The sequence below is a fragment of the Anguilla anguilla genome, chromosome 9 (genome assembly GCF_013347855.1).
Source record: "Anguilla anguilla isolate fAngAng1 chromosome 9, fAngAng1.pri, whole genome shotgun sequence".
Lineage (NCBI taxonomy): Eukaryota > Metazoa > Chordata > Actinopteri > Anguilliformes > Anguillidae > Anguilla > Anguilla anguilla.
In genome coordinates, this window is record NC_049209.1 from 54,471,552 (window position 1) to 54,489,051 (window position 17,500).

At 45.7% G+C, this 17,500-nt stretch overlaps 3 protein-coding genes and 5 non-coding genes across 14 annotated transcripts in view; 5 read left to right on the forward strand and 3 right to left on the reverse strand.

The window, feature by feature from the left end:
- trnal-uag overlaps positions 1 to 3 on the forward strand; it is an 82-nt gene extending 79 nt beyond the window's left edge. Inside the window, exon 1 of the tRNA in view lies at positions 1 to 3. This exon is cut by the window's left edge and continues 79 nt beyond it. This is a non-coding gene — a tRNA (tRNA-Leu).
- Positions 4 to 287: 284 nt separating this feature from the next.
- trnat-agu lies at positions 288 to 361 on the reverse strand. The gene has a single exon. It is a non-coding gene; the product is annotated as a tRNA-Thr (tRNA).
- A 241-nt stretch (positions 362 to 602) lies between these two features.
- Positions 603 to 684, reverse strand: trnas-gcu. Its single transcript has one exon. It is a non-coding gene; the product is annotated as a tRNA-Ser (tRNA).
- Positions 685 to 906: 222 nt separating this feature from the next.
- On the reverse strand, positions 907 to 1,039 carry LOC118236796. Its single transcript, XR_004767080.1, has one exon. It is a non-coding gene; the product is annotated as a U8 small nucleolar RNA (small nucleolar RNA).
- A 308-nt stretch (positions 1,040 to 1,347) lies between these two features.
- LOC118235209 (transmembrane protein 107-like) lies at positions 1,348 to 5,258 on the forward strand. Of its 7 annotated transcripts, none has more exons than XM_035432354.1 (6): positions 1,348 to 1,499; positions 2,118 to 2,243; positions 2,408 to 2,475; positions 2,773 to 2,873; positions 3,894 to 3,990; positions 4,571 to 5,258. In XM_035432354.1, the coding sequence occupies exons 2-6, from the start codon at positions 2,157 to 2,159 to the stop codon at positions 4,638 to 4,640; spliced, it is 423 nt and encodes a 140-aa protein (XP_035288245.1). In that variant the 5' UTR covers positions 1,348 to 1,499; positions 2,118 to 2,156; the 3' UTR covers positions 4,641 to 5,258. The 7 variants fall into 7 exon arrangements, with proteins under 7 accessions (XP_035288245.1, XP_035288243.1, XP_035288241.1 ...); XM_035432352.1 differs by having other exon boundaries at positions 2,123 to 2,243; XM_035432350.1 differs by having other exon boundaries at positions 1,349 to 1,793.
- Positions 5,259 to 6,099: 841 nt separating this feature from the next.
- aurkb (aurora kinase B) lies at positions 6,100 to 11,756 on the forward strand. Its single transcript, XM_035432394.1, has 9 exons — positions 6,100 to 6,183; positions 7,090 to 7,128; positions 7,270 to 7,354; positions 7,587 to 7,632; positions 8,122 to 8,310; positions 8,630 to 8,768; positions 10,470 to 10,618; positions 10,837 to 11,011; positions 11,282 to 11,756. The coding sequence occupies exons 1-9, from the start codon at positions 6,178 to 6,180 to the stop codon at positions 11,453 to 11,455; spliced, it is 1,002 nt and encodes a 333-aa protein (XP_035288285.1). The 5' UTR covers positions 6,100 to 6,177; the 3' UTR covers positions 11,456 to 11,756.
- Positions 11,757 to 12,984: 1,228 nt separating this feature from the next.
- Positions 12,985 to 13,066, forward strand: trnal-aag. The gene has a single exon. It is a non-coding gene; the product is annotated as a tRNA-Leu (tRNA).
- A 470-nt stretch (positions 13,067 to 13,536) lies between these two features.
- Positions 13,537 to 17,500, forward strand: part of vamp2 (vesicle-associated membrane protein 2) — an 8,890-nt gene continuing 4,926 nt past the window's right edge. Inside the window, exon 1 of the mRNA XM_035433878.1 lies at positions 13,537 to 14,006. Coding sequence (XP_035289769.1) covers positions 14,005 to 14,006 — 2 coding nt within the window. The 5' untranslated portion in view covers positions 13,537 to 14,004. The remainder of the gene's footprint in view (positions 14,007 to 17,500) is intronic.

A 17,500-nucleotide genomic window follows, 5' to 3' on the forward strand; every position in this document is an offset into this window, starting at 1 on the left:
CCATTGGACGATTTTATGTACATTCCAGCCTTTCTCGTCACTCCTAATTCACGATTGTGAATGTGATGTAAGTATACAGCAATACTTTTCTTCACGGTCCGTTTTGCTATTGTTATCCTCCTTCTGCTTTGCATCTGTAATCATGCTATGATAAAGTTTATCTACTGACGTACTTACAGGCTTTCTCTCGCCTGCTGAAGAGATGTATTAGGGCTAGGAGCCTGCTACTGGAGTTCGGCCAACGATTTAGCTGAAGGTGCGTCTAAAAGGCTTTGAGGGTCACCAAAAGGCACCGCTGGGATTCGAACCCAGGATCTCCTGTTTACTAGACAGGCGCTTTAACCAACTAAGCCACGGCGCCACACGGCTCACTTGCCATTATTCTATGTTTTTCAACCCGCACTAATAGGTAGATTGAAATGTTGTGTATTATGACAGGCTGTGTTCTTTCCAGACTCAGAGGCTGCAATCTAGGCAATCTCCAGAAAATCAACTTCCGTTTTGTTCTCACGCGTGCATTAGTGAATCAACTAACCTTGATATTTTGCGTGCGAGGAAACTTATCTGGAAACTTTACTAGACAGCAAAATACGCAGTCAAGCCGACGAGGATGGGATTCGAACCCACGCGTGCAGAGCACAATGGATTAGCAGTCCATCGCCTTAACCACTCGGCCACCTCGTCTATGGACGCCGACGGCGTCGAAACACATTAACGAGAAATCACATAATGAATATATTATAACATACTCACATCAGTTGCGCCGTTATGTAAAATCGTACTTCATTTAACGCGTGTTTACAGCGAACAAGAACTAAACGAGATTCAAAACTAACTACTGCGAATATGCGCTGCTTAGCATCTGATTTGTTCTCCTTTTCAACATACAGAATATCGTCAGTGATAATCAGAATGGGAGCATAAGGGTGTTGCAGTCCTTTATGCTCTAGACACAATAATCACCATGTCATAAAATCCATTCATCATGTTCTGCAACTCCATTTCTGAAGTAACAGGTAAGGATGTACCTCACTGACGATGCCTCTATTTTGGCGCGGCATTGGCGTATTCCAAATGGTTATGAGTACATCCATGGTTGGTTTACCTATGAAACGTCAGTGTCAAAAACGTCTTTGCAGCGTTGGCTATGTGCTGCACGAATACGTGGTGTGTTTGTAAATGTAAAAGCACATCAATACATCACGTAAAGATTCTAGAAATAATTCCCTAAACTCAGCGCCAATCTTATTATCATAATCCCGGTCCAGCTGCGTCCCGATTGGTGCGTTTTCAAAACACGTGTATGTTCAAGTCAACTTTAAATAACAAAGAAATCCTAATCAACATTGGATCTACTTTGTCTATATGTATTTACGTCTGTTGCCCGACCACCAGTATAAAGCGTTAACAAATTAAATCGTGAACTTTATAAACTTTCCAATGTGAAGTCTCGCGATAGAACATTCAGTTGCTGTAGCAACGAGTCTGACTCCCCGCTGGTAACGTTAGCACGCTTTTGTTTATTATTTACTACACTCGTCAAACGCCGTTTCGGTTTTGGCTTGTAGATACGGAATGCCTTAGCTAGTCACGGTAATATCAATGTTAAACATCTTCGTTTTTTATTCGTTTACCATGTTATTTCTACACAGTCTCATCCTCTGGTATTATCTAGCTAATTCTTGCTACCAATCGTCGCATGCCAACTCGCATGTTAGCTAGCTTTAGCTATTTTACAGTCGGCAAAGGAGCAGTGTCTATCACAGAAAAACATTAGCTATATTTGTGAAAAGGTTAGTGTTTTTAGCCACGATTTAACCACTTTTAACCTCTCCATATGATTAATTCACTACACACTGCACGTTTTACTATACCAGTCAGACTGTAACAATGTAACAATTATGCAGGCTAGACATATTTGTGGATTACAAATTTTGACAGATTTGATTGATGTCATTCGTGGGTAAACTTTTTGGCACACTGGTTTCCTGTTTTCAACAAAATAGCGATCTGCATTTTGGCTGCTTATTGTAAAACTGTAGCTCGTATTGTTTGTAAATTACGATTACACTATAAATTCACTTCACAGTTGTTTTTTTCCGTCTTTGTGTCCAAAGCGCAGCCGCTCTCCCACTCCTGGACTAGACGGCGGTGCTATGGCCGCCGTGCACAGTTTGATACCGGCACGCTTTCTCACTTTAACGGCCCATCTGGTCATCGTCATCACCATCTTCTGGTCGCGGGTAGGACCTTAAACAAGTTTATTTTACGCCAGAGGCTGTCTTGCAGTCCGTCCACCACCGGCTAGTGCTCTTCAGCGCATGTTAAACATCCAAAAGGGTCGGTGTAGGCAGGAGCACTAAGTCACAACATGTTTGCTCATAAACTGCGTTTCTCTTGCTCTCAGGAGAGTAACGTCCTGGCCTGCCTCCCTCTGGATTTCACACAGGAGGAGTTTAACAGCAAGGACACAGAGTAAGAGACCGTTCCCTCACACTCACTCACACACACACACACACACACACACACATTACATTACACACACTCTCAGACACACACTCACACACACACACATTACATTACACACACTCACACACACACACACACACACACACTACATTACACACACACACACACACACACACACACACACACACACACACACACACATTACATTACACACACTCTCAGACACACACTCACACAGACACACACTCACTCACACACACACACCCTGCTGTGCAATCATGGTGTACATGCTGTGTGTTCCAGGCTGGTGGTGGCTCTGTCCGTGACACTGGGCCTGTTTGCAGTGGAGCTGTCCGGCTTCTTCTCAGGAGTTTCCATGTTCAACTCCAGCCAGAGCCTGCTGTGTATCCTTCCCACAATGCCCCTCTCTGTGCATCCCTGCGCTCACTCGCTTTATCACACACACCAGCACATGTACACACATACACACACACACCAGTGCACTCTCACTTTAAACACACACACACACACACCAGTACTCTCTCGCTTTAAACACACACACACACACACCAGTACTCTCCCGCTTTAACACACACACACACCAGTACACCCTCTCTTTAAAGACACACACACACACCAGTACTCTCTTGCTTTAAACACACACACACACACACACACAAACACCAGTGTCCACTCTCTTTAACACACCAGTACTCACTCGCTTTAACACTCACACACAGTCAGTTTAACCCTTCAGTGTGTGTTATGGCTCCCTGACCCCCCCCCCCCCACAGCCACGGCGGCCCACGCCAGTGCCTCTGTGTCTCTGCTCTTCTTCCTCTTTGAGCAGTGGCCTTGCCACGTGTACTGGTGGATCCTGGGCTTCTGCAGGTCAGTGTGCCAGCGTGCCAACGGGCCTAGCGTCTGTGCCCACGCTGCGTTCCCGTCATATGGGACGGACGGTAGCGATGGGAAAGATTTCCATGGTTACGACTCGCAAGCGTTCACGTCAATCTTTGGAAAACTCAAGATGGCGACTACGTCTGCCTGTCTTGCGAGATGGCCTGTGAGCTGGTGTGGTTTTTAGGCAACGAGCGTAAATGTGCACATCAGAGGAAAATGGTGTGCGTGATGAAAACAGCATTAAATTACGATATATTTACCCAGAACGGTGGGCTTCGGCTGGGTTGGGACACCCTGTACTCCTCAGACACTTCCGAGGTTTTTTTTTTAACCGCCTAGTCGGGTTCATTGGGGCTTTCGGAAAAAAATAAATTTGGAGCCTTAATTGCCGGTTGGATGTGGGGTGAAGGGTATTTACTGGTCAGAAGACAGTAATTACGCTGTATGACGTGCAGGCCACCGGCCCTGCTACCCAGAATGCATTGCGCCCGTGCTTTTCCCTGACCCTCGTCCCCTGGCAGCTCTGGCTGCTCACTGCAGCGCGTCCGTCTGTCTGTCCTTCTTCGTCTTCCAGAAGTGGGAGTGCTGGACTTACTGGTTCATTTTTGCCTTCTGCAGGTAAAATAATAACAATCATAATAATAATAATAATAATAATAATAATATTGATCATAATAAGAATGGTATTTACAAAAACAAATTTTGTGGATTATCCACAGTGGTGAGAATTGAGTTGAAAAAATAAGTGGTGATATTTTACCTTTAAGCCAATAGTTTCTCTGAACTTTTTCACTTTATTTTCCTTGATTAATGGTGAAATAGTTAATCGCCTTAATAATCAGCACTGTGCAGATTTGCTATGCAGGCTAGCATACCCTGACTCAGGGAGTTATATATTGTGCATATATTCTGAAGTTTGTTTGCTCATTTTCATTACATGTTGTGAAATAATGAGGTTAATGAATGAGAGTTGAAGAGATTCAAACAAAATAAAAAGTAGTGAAGTCAGTGTATTTTTGGGTAATATTTATCAAACACAGCACATGTAATGCTGTGAGCGTAACATTGTGTCAAGTGAAATGACAAATGTATTAAATACATTTTCCTGATGTTTATGAAAACAACCAAAAAACAGCACCATCTCTTCTTGCAACCTTTCTCTCTTCCCCCTCTCTCCCTCCCTCTCTCTCTCTCTCAGTGCACTCCCAGCGTTGGTGGAAGTCTTCCTCTTCATCGCGGTATTTGGGCTGAAGAGGAAGCCGGTATGAGGAGCTCACGGGCCTCAAGTTCAGAACCTACAGAGCCTCCAGAACCAGGATCAGACCCCAAAGCCCCCCCCCCCCCAACCCCCTCACCCCTACAGAGCCCCCCCACGCCACCATAACCCCTTTCATTCCCAAGTCCACCCCGGGCTGTTGGAGTGCCAGGCTGATTTACACTGCGGAGGTAGACGGACAGTGACCATGCGTACATCACCAAGATTAAACCTCTCACCGCTGGACGGGGGCACGAGGCCGCACCCCTCCAGGCCCGACGGGACCAGGCTTCCCGTCGCATTCCCAGCTTCCTGTTTGACCGCTATCACAGACCAAATCCCTGAACTTCCCTTTTTAATTCTTTTCCCCATTACTAAGTCTTGTTATTCTGCAGTTTTTCTGTTGGTACTGTGCCGCACCTGTGGAAGGTCAGGCCTGTCGAAGGAAGATTGAGTTTTCACATCTCTGCCAATTAGAATAATCTGTTCCTATGGAAAAGTTCAGCTAATGTAAGAAATGTTCTGACGTTTGTAAACGACTCTCCTCCCGCACACAGGTGGTGTAAGAGCTTAAGTCTGATTTCATCCTCATGTACAAATGGAAGAAAAATAAACTTTTTTAATTTCCTCCCTTTGTTGCAGTTTCATTTGCAAGTTAAACCTATGCACACCTACTGTATACAACTGATGCCATAGTCAAGCATGAGTCCTTTTATTGTTTTGTGTTTATTGTAGTGATGATGTGTTTTAAAATTTATAATATATCAATCATGGGATATATTTAACAAAGCTTTGTGCAAGATAAGCAACTTTCCTGTTACAATATGACCTTCTGTCATCCATTTAGTGTGGTTGACCACATCTATGTAGTGTTACTCAGTCATTGTAATGTGTTTTCCTGATTTATCTGCTTTACTTTCCCAATGGCATACTATCCATAAAAATACAATGTTTGTTATTTTTTACCTCTATGTACATAGTGTGCACACATATTGTATGGCTATACTGTACATATTGCAGAGAAAAAAAGGTTACGTGCTGCTTTGTTTGTCGCTGTAGTCACTGTAGTTCAGGGTGATATTAAAGCAGTGGTTCTCAAACTCAGGCCCCCCTGTGTATGTTGGTTTTCATTCCAATCACAATTGTAATCCCAGAATTTTAACAAACTGTTAATTTTTCTTAATTTGGTGCTTTTCATGTTTAGATGAATTATTTACTATCTAAAGCTACGTTATATCTGGCGCAATGTGGCTGAAGAGGGTAAATAATCTCGCTAAAAAGCATCTAATTAAGAAAAAATAACAGTGTTTAAATTCTGGGATTACAACTGTGGTTGCAGTGAAAACAACTTTGATGCACTTTGATGTAGCCTTGCTGTTAAACAGAATGGCGCTGATTCCATTGAAGCAGCAAATGCGCCGTACAGTCACGTGGTTGAAAGGAAGACCAATAGCTGCAGCGGACCGCGGGGTTTGAAAAAGTTGGCGCTGTACGACGTTGTGCGACGGGGGGTTTTTAAAGGATCTTTTCAGCACGGAATACGTGTCAATATGCAGGTAACACAGTTTTTGAAACGAACTAATCGTACTGTCAGTGTAGTCGTCGGTTCTTATTGTGCTTTATTCTGGTTACTCGTTTATGTTTAAAGTAGCTGAATTAAGTGCAAATTCTTCGCTAGTCCGTTTGAGGATATGGCCGGTTGTAATGGTCGCTAGCCAATGCTGTTGCTATACAGCTAACGAGTTGCTGCATTCATTTAGTAGTGCTACAAATTATCTTGGCTGGGAGGCATGTTTGCAAGAATGAGAAGGAAAACAAAGTCCAGTATTTGGCTAACTTGTTAGTGTTTGTATTTTTCAGGGTTTTCAAAATCTCTTGCTAATTCATGTTCTTTGTTTGTGCAGACCGCCTGTACGTAACGTCGTGTTCTCCCCTAACGTTGCCTATCTAGCTAAAATGGCCAACTAGCTTGTTATATGTGTCATTAAACGCCTAAAATATTGTATGCTAACGATCTGTTTGGTTTGCTCACCGTTAACTAGCGAACAGGGAGTTGGCTAACTAGCTAGCTAATGTTTACTAACCTTAGCTAACATAACTAGCGAATTGCTCGTTGCTAACGTTAACATTTCTGATGACAAACTGACGTTAGCTAGTTGGCTGCATACCTGTTTCTGAAACTTTCTTCAATTGCCTAAAGTTAGCTGCGTTTATGTCAGCCTCTTAAGTTAGCTAGCTACAATTATAAAACAAATCCCTTGCCAGCTAATGTTGGCTGATTAAAGTGTGAGTATTATTTGACACATCATGCTAAACGGCTAGCATCTTATTTCTGCCATTTTATAAAGCGTCTTTTCTGTTGGTCCACAAGATGGTGCGAGTTTAGTTGCATAAAGTATAGTTTTTTGTTTGTTTGTTTTTGTTTTTTACGTTTATGCATTTATTGCGTTTATTCCACGCAGAACAAAGAGAACTACGACCCCAAGGGGCCCCAGAGACAGGTATGGTAAAATGAACGAGTGAGTGAGTGAATGAGTGAGTGAGTGAATGAATGAAAGAGTAACGAAACCTGGAACTGAATATTTCTGTAGAGTTGCGTGTTTTTTCTGTTATGTTCTGATGTTCCTTCTGTTCCATGGCAGCTCACCACACCTGCTGCGCAGACGGGTCCACAGAGGGTTCTAAAAAACCCGGGATCGGAGACCGGAAACCGATTCAACATCCCAGGTCCGTCCCCGTCCATATCCCTCTTCCTGCATAACCCGTCACAAAAACGAACCCATTTAGTAACTATTTACAGCTTGAGCTTTCTACGAATGCCCGTGACAGAATTTAGTAATTACTCATTAATGATTGTCTGGTCGTTCGTTTTTGTCTTGCTGAGCAACTGCCATAAGGGTTTGAATTGCCGTGTTGGGCTCTGAGGTTCGGTGCTGAATTTGGCTCTGTTTTTCTACAGCACCAGGAAGGGTGGCGGTGCAGCCTAGCGCATCTGAATCAGCACCGTGAGTAACTCGCTTGTGTGAAGCCTTAGTCAGGTCTCCCACGTACCTGCAAGTGCATGGAAATGTGTTCATCCTGGAGGTCACAGCTAGTGTTCACAATATTCTACTGTCCTTTAGAAGACAGAACCCCCCCCCCCTCCAAAAAACCCTCCATTGCAGTTAGTGACATACATCCATCTTAATTGCCATGTTGATGGCTGTATCTGACTTATGTTTTATAACATCAGTGCTCATAATGGTAAGATTGGACAGCTCACTGGTTTGTCCATCAAGGCAGTGCTGTAGTGTATATGTACTACAGGTTTTTTCAAAACTGTGTGTTTACATCACTAAAGCCCCCTTGCTATTGCACAAAAAGTCAATCCTTTAAAGGCTGCATTTATTTGTAATGTGTTGAAAATTCACTGAAATGTGCGTTCACTTTGATTGGGAACACTGGGTTGAGTGTGTTGACGGCAACGCTAAAGCCCGAAACGAATCCGTCTGCAGGCAGTTTTCCATCCGTAACTTCGACATCGGCCGCCCCCTGGGGAAGGGCAAGTTCGGGAACGTGTACCTGGCCCGGGAGAAGAAGCTCAACTTCCTGGTGGCTCTGAAGGTGCTCTTCAAGTCCCAGATGGAGAAGGAGGGGGTGGAGCACCAGCTGCGCAGGGAGATCGAGATCCAGTCCCACCTCAAGTCAGTGTTCTGCTACACCCTGTACTGTTCTAGACCAATCGCCTTTTCAAATGGCCTTCCCAAACACCTGCTCTGTACCAGTTACCTGCGATATTTCGCACCACTTCCCTGTACCATTCTGGAGCAGTCACCCTTTTAAAACGCATGGTTTATACAGTATATGGCCAAAAGCATCTGGACACCCCTCGGTCTGGGCCTGTTTTTCATGGTTTGGGCTAGGCCCCTTAGTGACTGCCAGTCTTAATGCTACAGTGCCTAGATTCTGGATGATTGTTTAGGGGAACTCATGGGTTCTCTGTTCTCCCCCCCACCCAAACAGACACCCCAACATCCTGCGCTTTTATAACTACTTCCATGACCGCTCGCGAGTGTACCTCATCCTGGAATACGCCCCGCGCGGCGAGATGTACAAGGAGCTGCAGCGTTGTGGTCGCTTCGACGACCAGCGCACGGCAACGGTAAGCAGTAGCGGCAACGGGGCTGTGCGCACAACGCATTCCTCATACACATACACCCTCCACCCTCCTCCCTGTCCCATTACATACACCCTCCACCCTCCTCCCTGTCCCATTACATACACCCTCCTCCCTGTCCCATTACATACACCCTCCACCCTCTTCCCTGTCCCATTACATACACCCTCCACCCTCTTCCCTGTCCCATTACATACACCCTCCACCCTCCTCCCTGTCCCATTACATACACCCTCCACCCTCCTCCCTGTCCCATTACATACACCCTCCTCCCTGTCCCATTACATACACCCTCCACCCTCTTCCCTGTCCCATTACATACACCCTCCACCCTCCTCCCTGTCCCATTACATACATCCTCCACCCTCCTCCCTGTCCCATTACATACACCCTCCACCCTCTTCCCTGTCCCATTACATACACCCTCCACCCTCCTCCCTGTCCCATTACATACACCCTCCACCCTCTTCCCTGTCCCATTACATACACCCTCCACCCTCCTCCCTGTCCCATTACATACACCCTCCACCCTCTTCCCTGTCCCATTAAATACACCCTCTACCCTCCTCCCTATCCCATTACATTACATTTAATTTGGCAGACGCTTTTATCCAAAGCGACGTACAATATGTGCATACCGATGGTCATTGGAAGTACAAAACCCAGGTCTGATGAGGTCACCTCTACCTGTGTCGGCTTCCTGTCCACATGGACACTTCCCTGCTCCTCATGGATTTCCCTCCTGCCTTGAATGCCAGCTGTGCTGTATCTACACCCATGTTCCCATTTCCTGTCTGGCTGGAGACTTGTTTCCTGTCCATGCATTTGGTGCGTGTGGCGCTCCTGTAGTCTGAGATGAGGTTTGGATGTGGAGCTGCTGCTGATGTGAGCTACAGCACTGCTTACCAGTGAACTGACTGGGAATGGCTGCATTGGGCTGAGGGGGTGATTATGACAGGTGGGCTAATGCTTACGAGTGGCGCTGGTCTCTGTCCTGCTGCAAGTATATAGAAGCTCTCTTGCTAATGCTAACTCTGGCCTGCAGTACATGAGCGCTAAAGCTAATGGGCTATCCACTGTCCTGCCGTGCATGGAGGAGCTGATGCTAACAGGCTAGTCTCTGTCCTGCTGCAGTACATGGAGGAGCCAATGCTAACAGGCTAGTCTCTTTCCTGCTGCAGTACACTGAGGAGCTAATGCTAACGGTCTAGTGTTTGTCCTGCTGCAGTATATGGAGGAGCGAATGCTAACAGGCTAGTCTCTGTTCTGCGGTATATGGAGGAGCGAATGCTAAGGGGCTTGTCTCTATCCTTCTGCAGTATATCAAGGAGCGAATGCTAATGGACTAGTTTCTGTCCTGCTATAGTATATGGAGGAGCGAATGCTAACGGGTTAGTCTCTGTCCTGCTGTACATGGAGGAGCGAATGCTAACAGGCTAGTCTCTGTCCTGCTGCAGTACATGGAGGAGCGAATGCTAACAGGCTAGTCTCTGTCCTGCTGCAGTACATGGAGGAGCGAATGCTAACAGGCTAGTCTCTGTCCTGCTGTACATGGAGGAGCGAATGCTAACAGGCTAGTCTCTGTCCTGCTGCAGTACATGGAGGAGCGAATGCTAACAGGCTAGTCTCTGTCCTGCTGTACATGGAGGAGCGAATGCTAACAGGCTAGTCTCTGTCCTGCTGCAGTACATGGAGGAGCTGTCGGATGCGCTGCTGTACTGCCATGAGAGGAAGGTGATCCATCGCGACATCAAACCGGAGAACCTGCTGCTGGGCTTCAGGGGGGAGCTCAAGATCGCAGACTTCGGCTGGTCTGTCCACGCGCCGTCCCTCAGGTAAGGCACACAGACGCTCTCACACAAACGCTTACACACACACACGGTGTGTAGGACATTTATTATAAGCTCATGTTGATTTGTTGTCTAAGTTGCATGAAGGTGTAAATTAAATGCTCACCTTTAACCTCTTAAATGGACTGACTCGCTACTTGCGTGTTTCGCGGGCGCGTTATGAAAAAGGTGGTGTGTTGACTCGCTGTCCGTGACCCCCCTAGGCGGCGCACAATGTGCGGGACGCTGGACTACCTGCCGCCTGAGATGGTGGAGGGGCGCACCCACGATGAGAAGGTGGACCTGTGGTGCATCGGTGTGCTCTGCTACGAGTGTCTGGTGGGGAACCCCCCCTTCGAGACGGAGAGCCACCGCGACACCTACAAACGCATCACCAAGGTGAGTCACCAAGGTGGACCAATCAGCTGCTCTGTAGGGCCCGGCCTGCACTCATGGTGAGGGCCTTTACTGACTGAGCCACTCTACAGGGCCCATCCTGCGCTTGTGGTGAGTCTTTACTGACTGAGCCACTTTATAGAGCCTTTACTGACTGAGCCGCTCTGGGCTGTGGTCTGCTGAAGCTGAAAGTGTGTGCGCCCCAGTGACCCCCCCACCCCCTCGGGTGCGGTCTGTGGAAGCTGAAAGTGTGCCCCCCTCTCTCCGGCGCAGGTGGACCTGCAGTTCCCCAAGGTGGTGTCGGAAGGGGCGCGGGACCTGATCTCCCGGCTGCTGAGGCACAGCCCCTCCCTGCGCCTCCGCCTGCAGGACGTCGTGCAGCACCCCTGGGTGCGCAACAACTCTCGCAGGGTCCTCCCGCCCGTCTACACCCCGCAGAAGGCCTGAGCCTCACCCCGGAGTGGAAATGCCCCGGGCTCACTGTATGGGAGTGAACTGGCAACCCCTCCGGGCACTGCAGCTGCAGGGGAGCCATTCTCCCTAATGACTGGCCTCTGAAGCTGGGCTTCTAGTAGTGGAAACATCAAATTTTATTTCTTTTCTTTTTTTATTTACTGAAATTAGTATATTTTTAATTGGAAGGTAGTATCTGTGGGTGGCATCTTAAACTTTGTAAATAATGTTACTTTTTTCTTTTTGTCACATCTGTTTGTATATACTTATATTATAATAAAATTTAAAAAAAGTACCATGCTAATCGTTTTTTTGTAAACTGGCATTACAAGCTCGGTCAAGTCTCGTTGCCTGGCGGTGTGGATCCCTCCGTCTCGTGCCCTCCGCCTCCAAGCATGCGTTGTACATTTTCACGTTGCAAAACGATCGGTTCCTGGAGCTCTGAGGGAATAATGGCGCTGAATGGCGGAATGCCTCGTGGCAAATCTCATTCAGTCGAGACCTATAAATAACGTTCATTGCTTCGGCCGGGCGCCTGCCCCCCTTCCCCCAAACAGATTAGGTTCACCCGATGCTGTTCACCGTGAGATGGATGCTCGACTCCGCGAGTCACCATTGAGGAGAGTGGCATTATCTTCACACTAACACCCAAATTCCTGCCTAAAATTCACGTTTTAGTTGTTGAAAAGGGGTATCAATTGCAGTCTTGTAGCTTGTATCAATTCACACGTGCAACGGCCGGTGTCCATTTCAAACTGTTTAACAGTTCCCGTCGAGATGTTCCTCGAACACTCCACGTAAATTTGGCTGAAGACGACTACTACGTCCTCTTGTATGGGTGATTAACCGTATTATCAGGTCCGAGAGCTTGGCTCAGAATTCAGCCGGTTTGCATTCTACTCACGGTTATTTTAAACGTAGACCGAATTACCGCCCGCATCATTGGTTATAGTCAACATGTATTATTTATTTGGCTAAATTTTATTTATTGTCTTTCTCAGCCGCACAGGCCTGAAATTGCCCTGGGGGTCTCCCTGCTTGCGAGTCTCGTGTACTTCTCTCTCAGTGGATTGGTCGCGTACGATTGCGTGCTTGACCAAATATGGGCAGAGGTTCCGGTGCATGATTGTAATACAGTATATTGATGAAACGACTGTGGGAACAAACGTGAAAATTACAGCGCCCCTGTGTTGCGTGTGTGACCGCTCTCATAAGGAGTATTCTAGAATTAAACTATTTTAACAAGTAGGCTCAGAACGGGCCAGTCACATTAAGCCAGCTGTTCATAATAGTAGCCTAACGTGCAAGTGAATGCGTTTTTTTGATAACGTAGATAAGTGTATCTTTGCTTTTTTAAATTATGGAACCAGCGTTATAGGTACATTTGGCAACCGTTTGCAATGTTTATTTACACATGGCTGGTTCATATTTTTATCGTCGCCTAACGTCGGTCACATTAGTTATTTTTATTTATTTTTTTATCTAAAATTATTTATTCCAACCAATAAAGAGTATGGCGACAAGGTAGCGTGGCCGAGCGGTCTAAGGCGCTGGATTAAGGCTCCAGTCTCTTCGGGGGCGTGGGTTCGAATCCCACCGCTGCCAAAACTTTTCAATTTACGTTACGATTAAACATTTGAATCCATAATAAGTAACGTTAACCCAAAAAAAAGGGTATTTGTAGAAAAACACTGTGCAAATTGTAAGTTCCACCGGCGTATGTCATACATGTTATAGGCTACGGTAGACTACCCTACACGTTTTTATTTTAAATGTGGGTATTGGGGACTGTGAAAGTGAACCATAGTGTTTGGTTTTCCACGGCGACTAACGACTGCGTACATATACCGACTCACAACCGCTGAACACCGCACATGCTTCACTAAACCGACTTGTCCATATCCTATAGTCTGTTCGGTGTACAGCAGGGTTATCACCCCACCCCCTTCGAGGACCGCCATTTTGTTGGAGGTTGGAGAATCCTATCTCTCCACACATTAAACCAAAACGTTTAGCGGCGTGCAATACGACCCCCGGACTCGAATTTTTTCCTCCACAACATCTAGAACCGACACATCCCCCTTGCCCCTCTTCCCTTATGTCTGTAAGATGCTGTGTGCCATTTCAGCGACGCAATAGCCGCCTTCCTCTCGCCATCCTTATGACCACCCCTTCCAACCGAGAAGCTTCCCGGATGACGAATGACGTCAACAAGCCATCTTTGTTCCCTTAATGCAGCCGACTATTTTTTTATATGTACATAGCGACTCGGAGGACACCAGCAGTAGCGGTCCTGCCAGAATAAATAGCCACGGGCGAGGTGCGGCAGAAACCAAATACACCGAACGGCGATAACCAAAACAGAGGGGGGAAAACGCATCTTGACTGTAAACATAATCACTCCCTTTCCTCAGAACCAACAGGGGATAGATTCGGTCTGAGAAGGAGAAAGGGAGCGAGACACGGTTCAGGCAAACCACGGTTCAGCCATTTAACGCTCCCTTCCGAGTGGACTAGCACGCGCTAATAACCCTCAATACGAGATGTGAGTACAACTGTTACACCTGTTTATTATTTATTGTGTCCGTGTTTGCACGATATTCTATAATATGCACTTGTCATGCTCAGGGTTCAGAGAAGGACCGTTTTATCTGTTGCTCGCGAGCCCAGAAGGCTGATGAGAGTAGCCTAAATAAATAAATAAATGAGCAATTGCCTCTGCACGAATTAGACGCTCCGTTCAATCTGGTTTGTGCAGGTTTAGGTGGTTTGTATAAATAAAAGATTTGTCTTTTTATTGATCAGTTTATTATATTTGTCAAAAGGATGTGATTTATATGTTTGTGTAAATACCTTACTGGTCTGGGGTAGCTTATTCTAAAGGCTATAAATAGCCTTTTCCCCAGTTCAACAGATCTCTTATCCCGACATGTTTACATGTGCTTACCCCCACAGACACTGTATTTTATTTGATATTTTCTACATATTTACTCATCATTTATTTAATATTCAGTATTTAATATTATATTACGCATTTTTCCACGTATAACGGAGAGTTGTGTCGCCTATGTATCAGACATGGGCGAAAACGCGTTTTACCGGTTTAGACTGGTTTGATGGGAATAGGTCCTTTATTTATCTGGTTAGGCTACATATTTAAAATTTTGTAAATCAAAGTGCGCATATGTATAGGCTGTTCAATGCACGTTGCGAACGCAATTCAGTGCGTGGGAATTTGCATTAGTGGCGATCTAGCGTCAATAAGCAACTGTATTGCCGTTAATAGAAAATGATTATAATGTAATTCTATATGTTTAATATATATTTACTAACGCCTAGTTATTTGCATTAATCGTTTTACGTTGTGGGTGTTGCTTCTGTTAACACTTAAACGTTTAGTCTAACGAACATTATAGCTCTTCTGCTAATGGGAATGGTTATCTAAATGATATTGGGTTAAAACATGAGGGTGTGGGGGTGTTTTTGATAATTTCTTTCGGGGTTGATATTCCAGGACAGCTTTTACACATTACACACTTCTACTGTGGTGGGTAATCGCGACTGTGCGTCTGCTCTTCGTGATTCCGTGTAGCCGCGCACGCGACAGCGATGGTTTACACAGGGCGCCAGGTGTTCCTCGCCGAGAGAAGATGGCCGTGACGGTCTCTCTTCCCCACTCTGTCCACAGATAACGTTAGCTGAACACAAGCGCTCACATATTACCGCGATGAACACATAGTGGTCTTAATTTTCAAACAGGTTATACCTGTTTTTCTTATTGGACCATTAATTTGTGCGTCTGTGTTTTTTTTTTCTCGTCGTCTCTTTTCATAAATACGAATTCCAACGACGCTCATTTCTGACTGTTGCTTATTTTTCACGTGCTGATAGTGGGGTCGATACGAGCCCCCCAGGACCCACCCCCCAACCCCACAAAAAAGAAATATATATGTAAATGTGATTGTTTGAGACAAAAGAGTGCCTATTGCTCTGTGTACATTTTATACCCCTTGATATAACATTCTTGTATATAAGTATGATATAATGCATCATTTTATTACTATATTATTTTTGATGATTCACGCTTTTCGAATGGACGCCTTTCCCACGTGGCCCTGGTTGAACGGTATGGGGGTGTTGTCATTAACCCTTTGGAAACCTGTCTTTATCTTTTATGGGAATTTAATTTTATTTTTAAGCTAACTGAAGCACGTCCACATGGTGTACGCCATGAATGGTCAACCTAAGAGAGGAAAATGTTTAAAAATCAGAAATTAATAATTGTTATAATTTCTTGCCAAGGACTGTTTGATACATAGACATGCACGGCCTCAAACGAAATCATCAAAGGCTTGCGACTTTGCTGAAAATCGTATGAGATTTATCCCTGGCGCAATCATGTTTGACCTGCACGGTCCTTTCCCCAGGACGCCTGGCCTACACGATCAATCGTTCATCGCTTCTTGCTCTTGTTGAATAATGAACAAAACCGAAAACATTAATCGAGCAACAGAATGGTCGGGAAAATCTCTGTATCTAAACAAAAATAGATATTGATTGAAGACATGTTTTAATGTAGGCCTAGCCCGCGTCCATCCACCTGTTTGTGTCTTGTTGCGCTTCATAAATAGCACTTCATAAATCTACAACCATCTTTGTGCCTATATCGTTGCACGCCATCTTCCAGTCGAGTGTAACTGCCTTTGATTAATGCATCCTTGGACAACTCGTTACTTTAATATTTTATTGCTCGCCAGCAGTGGGCTATTCACTCCAGTCGAACTAGCGCCGTGTCCCTCGAGATCACCGGATTTATCCACTTAGCCGAGGTCGCAGTCTGCATTCACAGATGCCCACAAAATGCCCTCTAATACTGTGTTTACCCTATACAGTAGAATTATGTATGACTGGGATCTATAGTAGACCAACGTAATGTCGGGGTTTAAGTCGTGTATGTGAGTGTATTGAAATTTAAGTCGTGTATGTGAGTGTATTCAAATATAGCCGTCTATCTCGGCGGTTTCCTGGCAAATCAGGCTGTGTTGGACAATGCAAGGAGAACTGTCGCCTGTGCGCGTGTATGCGCGCGCGTAATTGTCTGTTTTTCTATGATGGGGCGGAGGCGTGCTGCTTGCTTTTATTATAACGGCGAATGCCACTCGCGCGCTTGGCATGGTGTTTGCGGGGTACAGTTAATATTAACGTGTCGACAACGCATTCCGTCCGTCAGTTTCAGTTTCATCCAATTTCCCTGATGCTGATGATGGCAGATTTCGTAAGTGAAGGTGAAAGGAGACGAGGGCTGGATTTACCGTCTAAAAATAGAGCGCGGTGTAAACGAGACGGAAAACACAACACCAGCGAACGCCATCAGTATCTTAGCGCGGAAAGAGGCTTCCCGAAGCGCGTCTCCGAACACGGTCCCGTTTGCAGGTTCACCGAGCGCGCAGGGCGTCCTGGTGTCACCGGTTTAGCCAGCGTGGCCGAGGCAACGTTGCCTGAAAAAAGGCACGCGAGTAGATTAAGCGTGTAAAGATTGAAGCCAGCTACAGGGGGGATTAATATGAGTGGGTGGAGGTTGGGGGGTGCTCTTAAAGGTGACCTTTATACAGGGTTTTGTCTCCCTCTGGTGGTTAGAGTTTAACCTTGCAGCCGTGCATAATTTCTTCAAATAGGCATGAACGCGTTTTTTATTCATAATATAATTGCTTATTATGGGATCTTATGATGTGCACCCGTTTGACATCACAAATAAGTACGTGCTGGTAGTTTTATTTTTTATTGTTTTGTATTGAAGTTAGCTCTTAGAGAAATGTGTGTGTGAGAGAGAGTTTGGGTGTGTCTTGTGTGTCTGAGTGTGTGTGTGCGCTCCAGAGTAGGTGCAGTGTGTGTGTTTGCGATCATTTTTGAGGTTTTGTTGCTCCCTCGTGGGATCAGAATAGCCTACTGACCAATGGGGGGTGGGGGGTGGAAGGGGGGGCGTGGGCGGGGGGAAGTGCATGTGCAGGTCCCCACAATCTCACTCAACCAGGGAAATCA

Bases quoted from the DNA above. Each gene is read 5' to 3' on its own strand.
- LOC118235209 (XM_035432354.1), top strand. From the start codon at position 2,157: ATGGCCGCCGTGCACAGTTTGATACCGGCACGCTTTCTCACTTTAACG. The intron at 2,244-2,407 runs GTAGGACCTTAA...TCTTGCTCTCAG, and splicing joins TCACCATCTTCTGGTCGCGG to GAGAGTAACGTCCTGGCCTG. The intron at 2,874-3,893 runs GTATCCTTCCCA...GTCCCCTGGCAG, and splicing joins CTCCAGCCAGAGCCTGCTGT to CTCTGGCTGCTCACTGCAGC.
- aurkb (XM_035432394.1), top strand. The intron at 10,619-10,836 runs GTAAGGCACACA...TGACCCCCCTAG, and splicing joins GTCCACGCGCCGTCCCTCAG to GCGGCGCACAATGTGCGGGA. The intron at 11,012-11,281 runs GTGAGTCACCAA...TCTCCGGCGCAG, and splicing joins CCTACAAACGCATCACCAAG to GTGGACCTGCAGTTCCCCAA.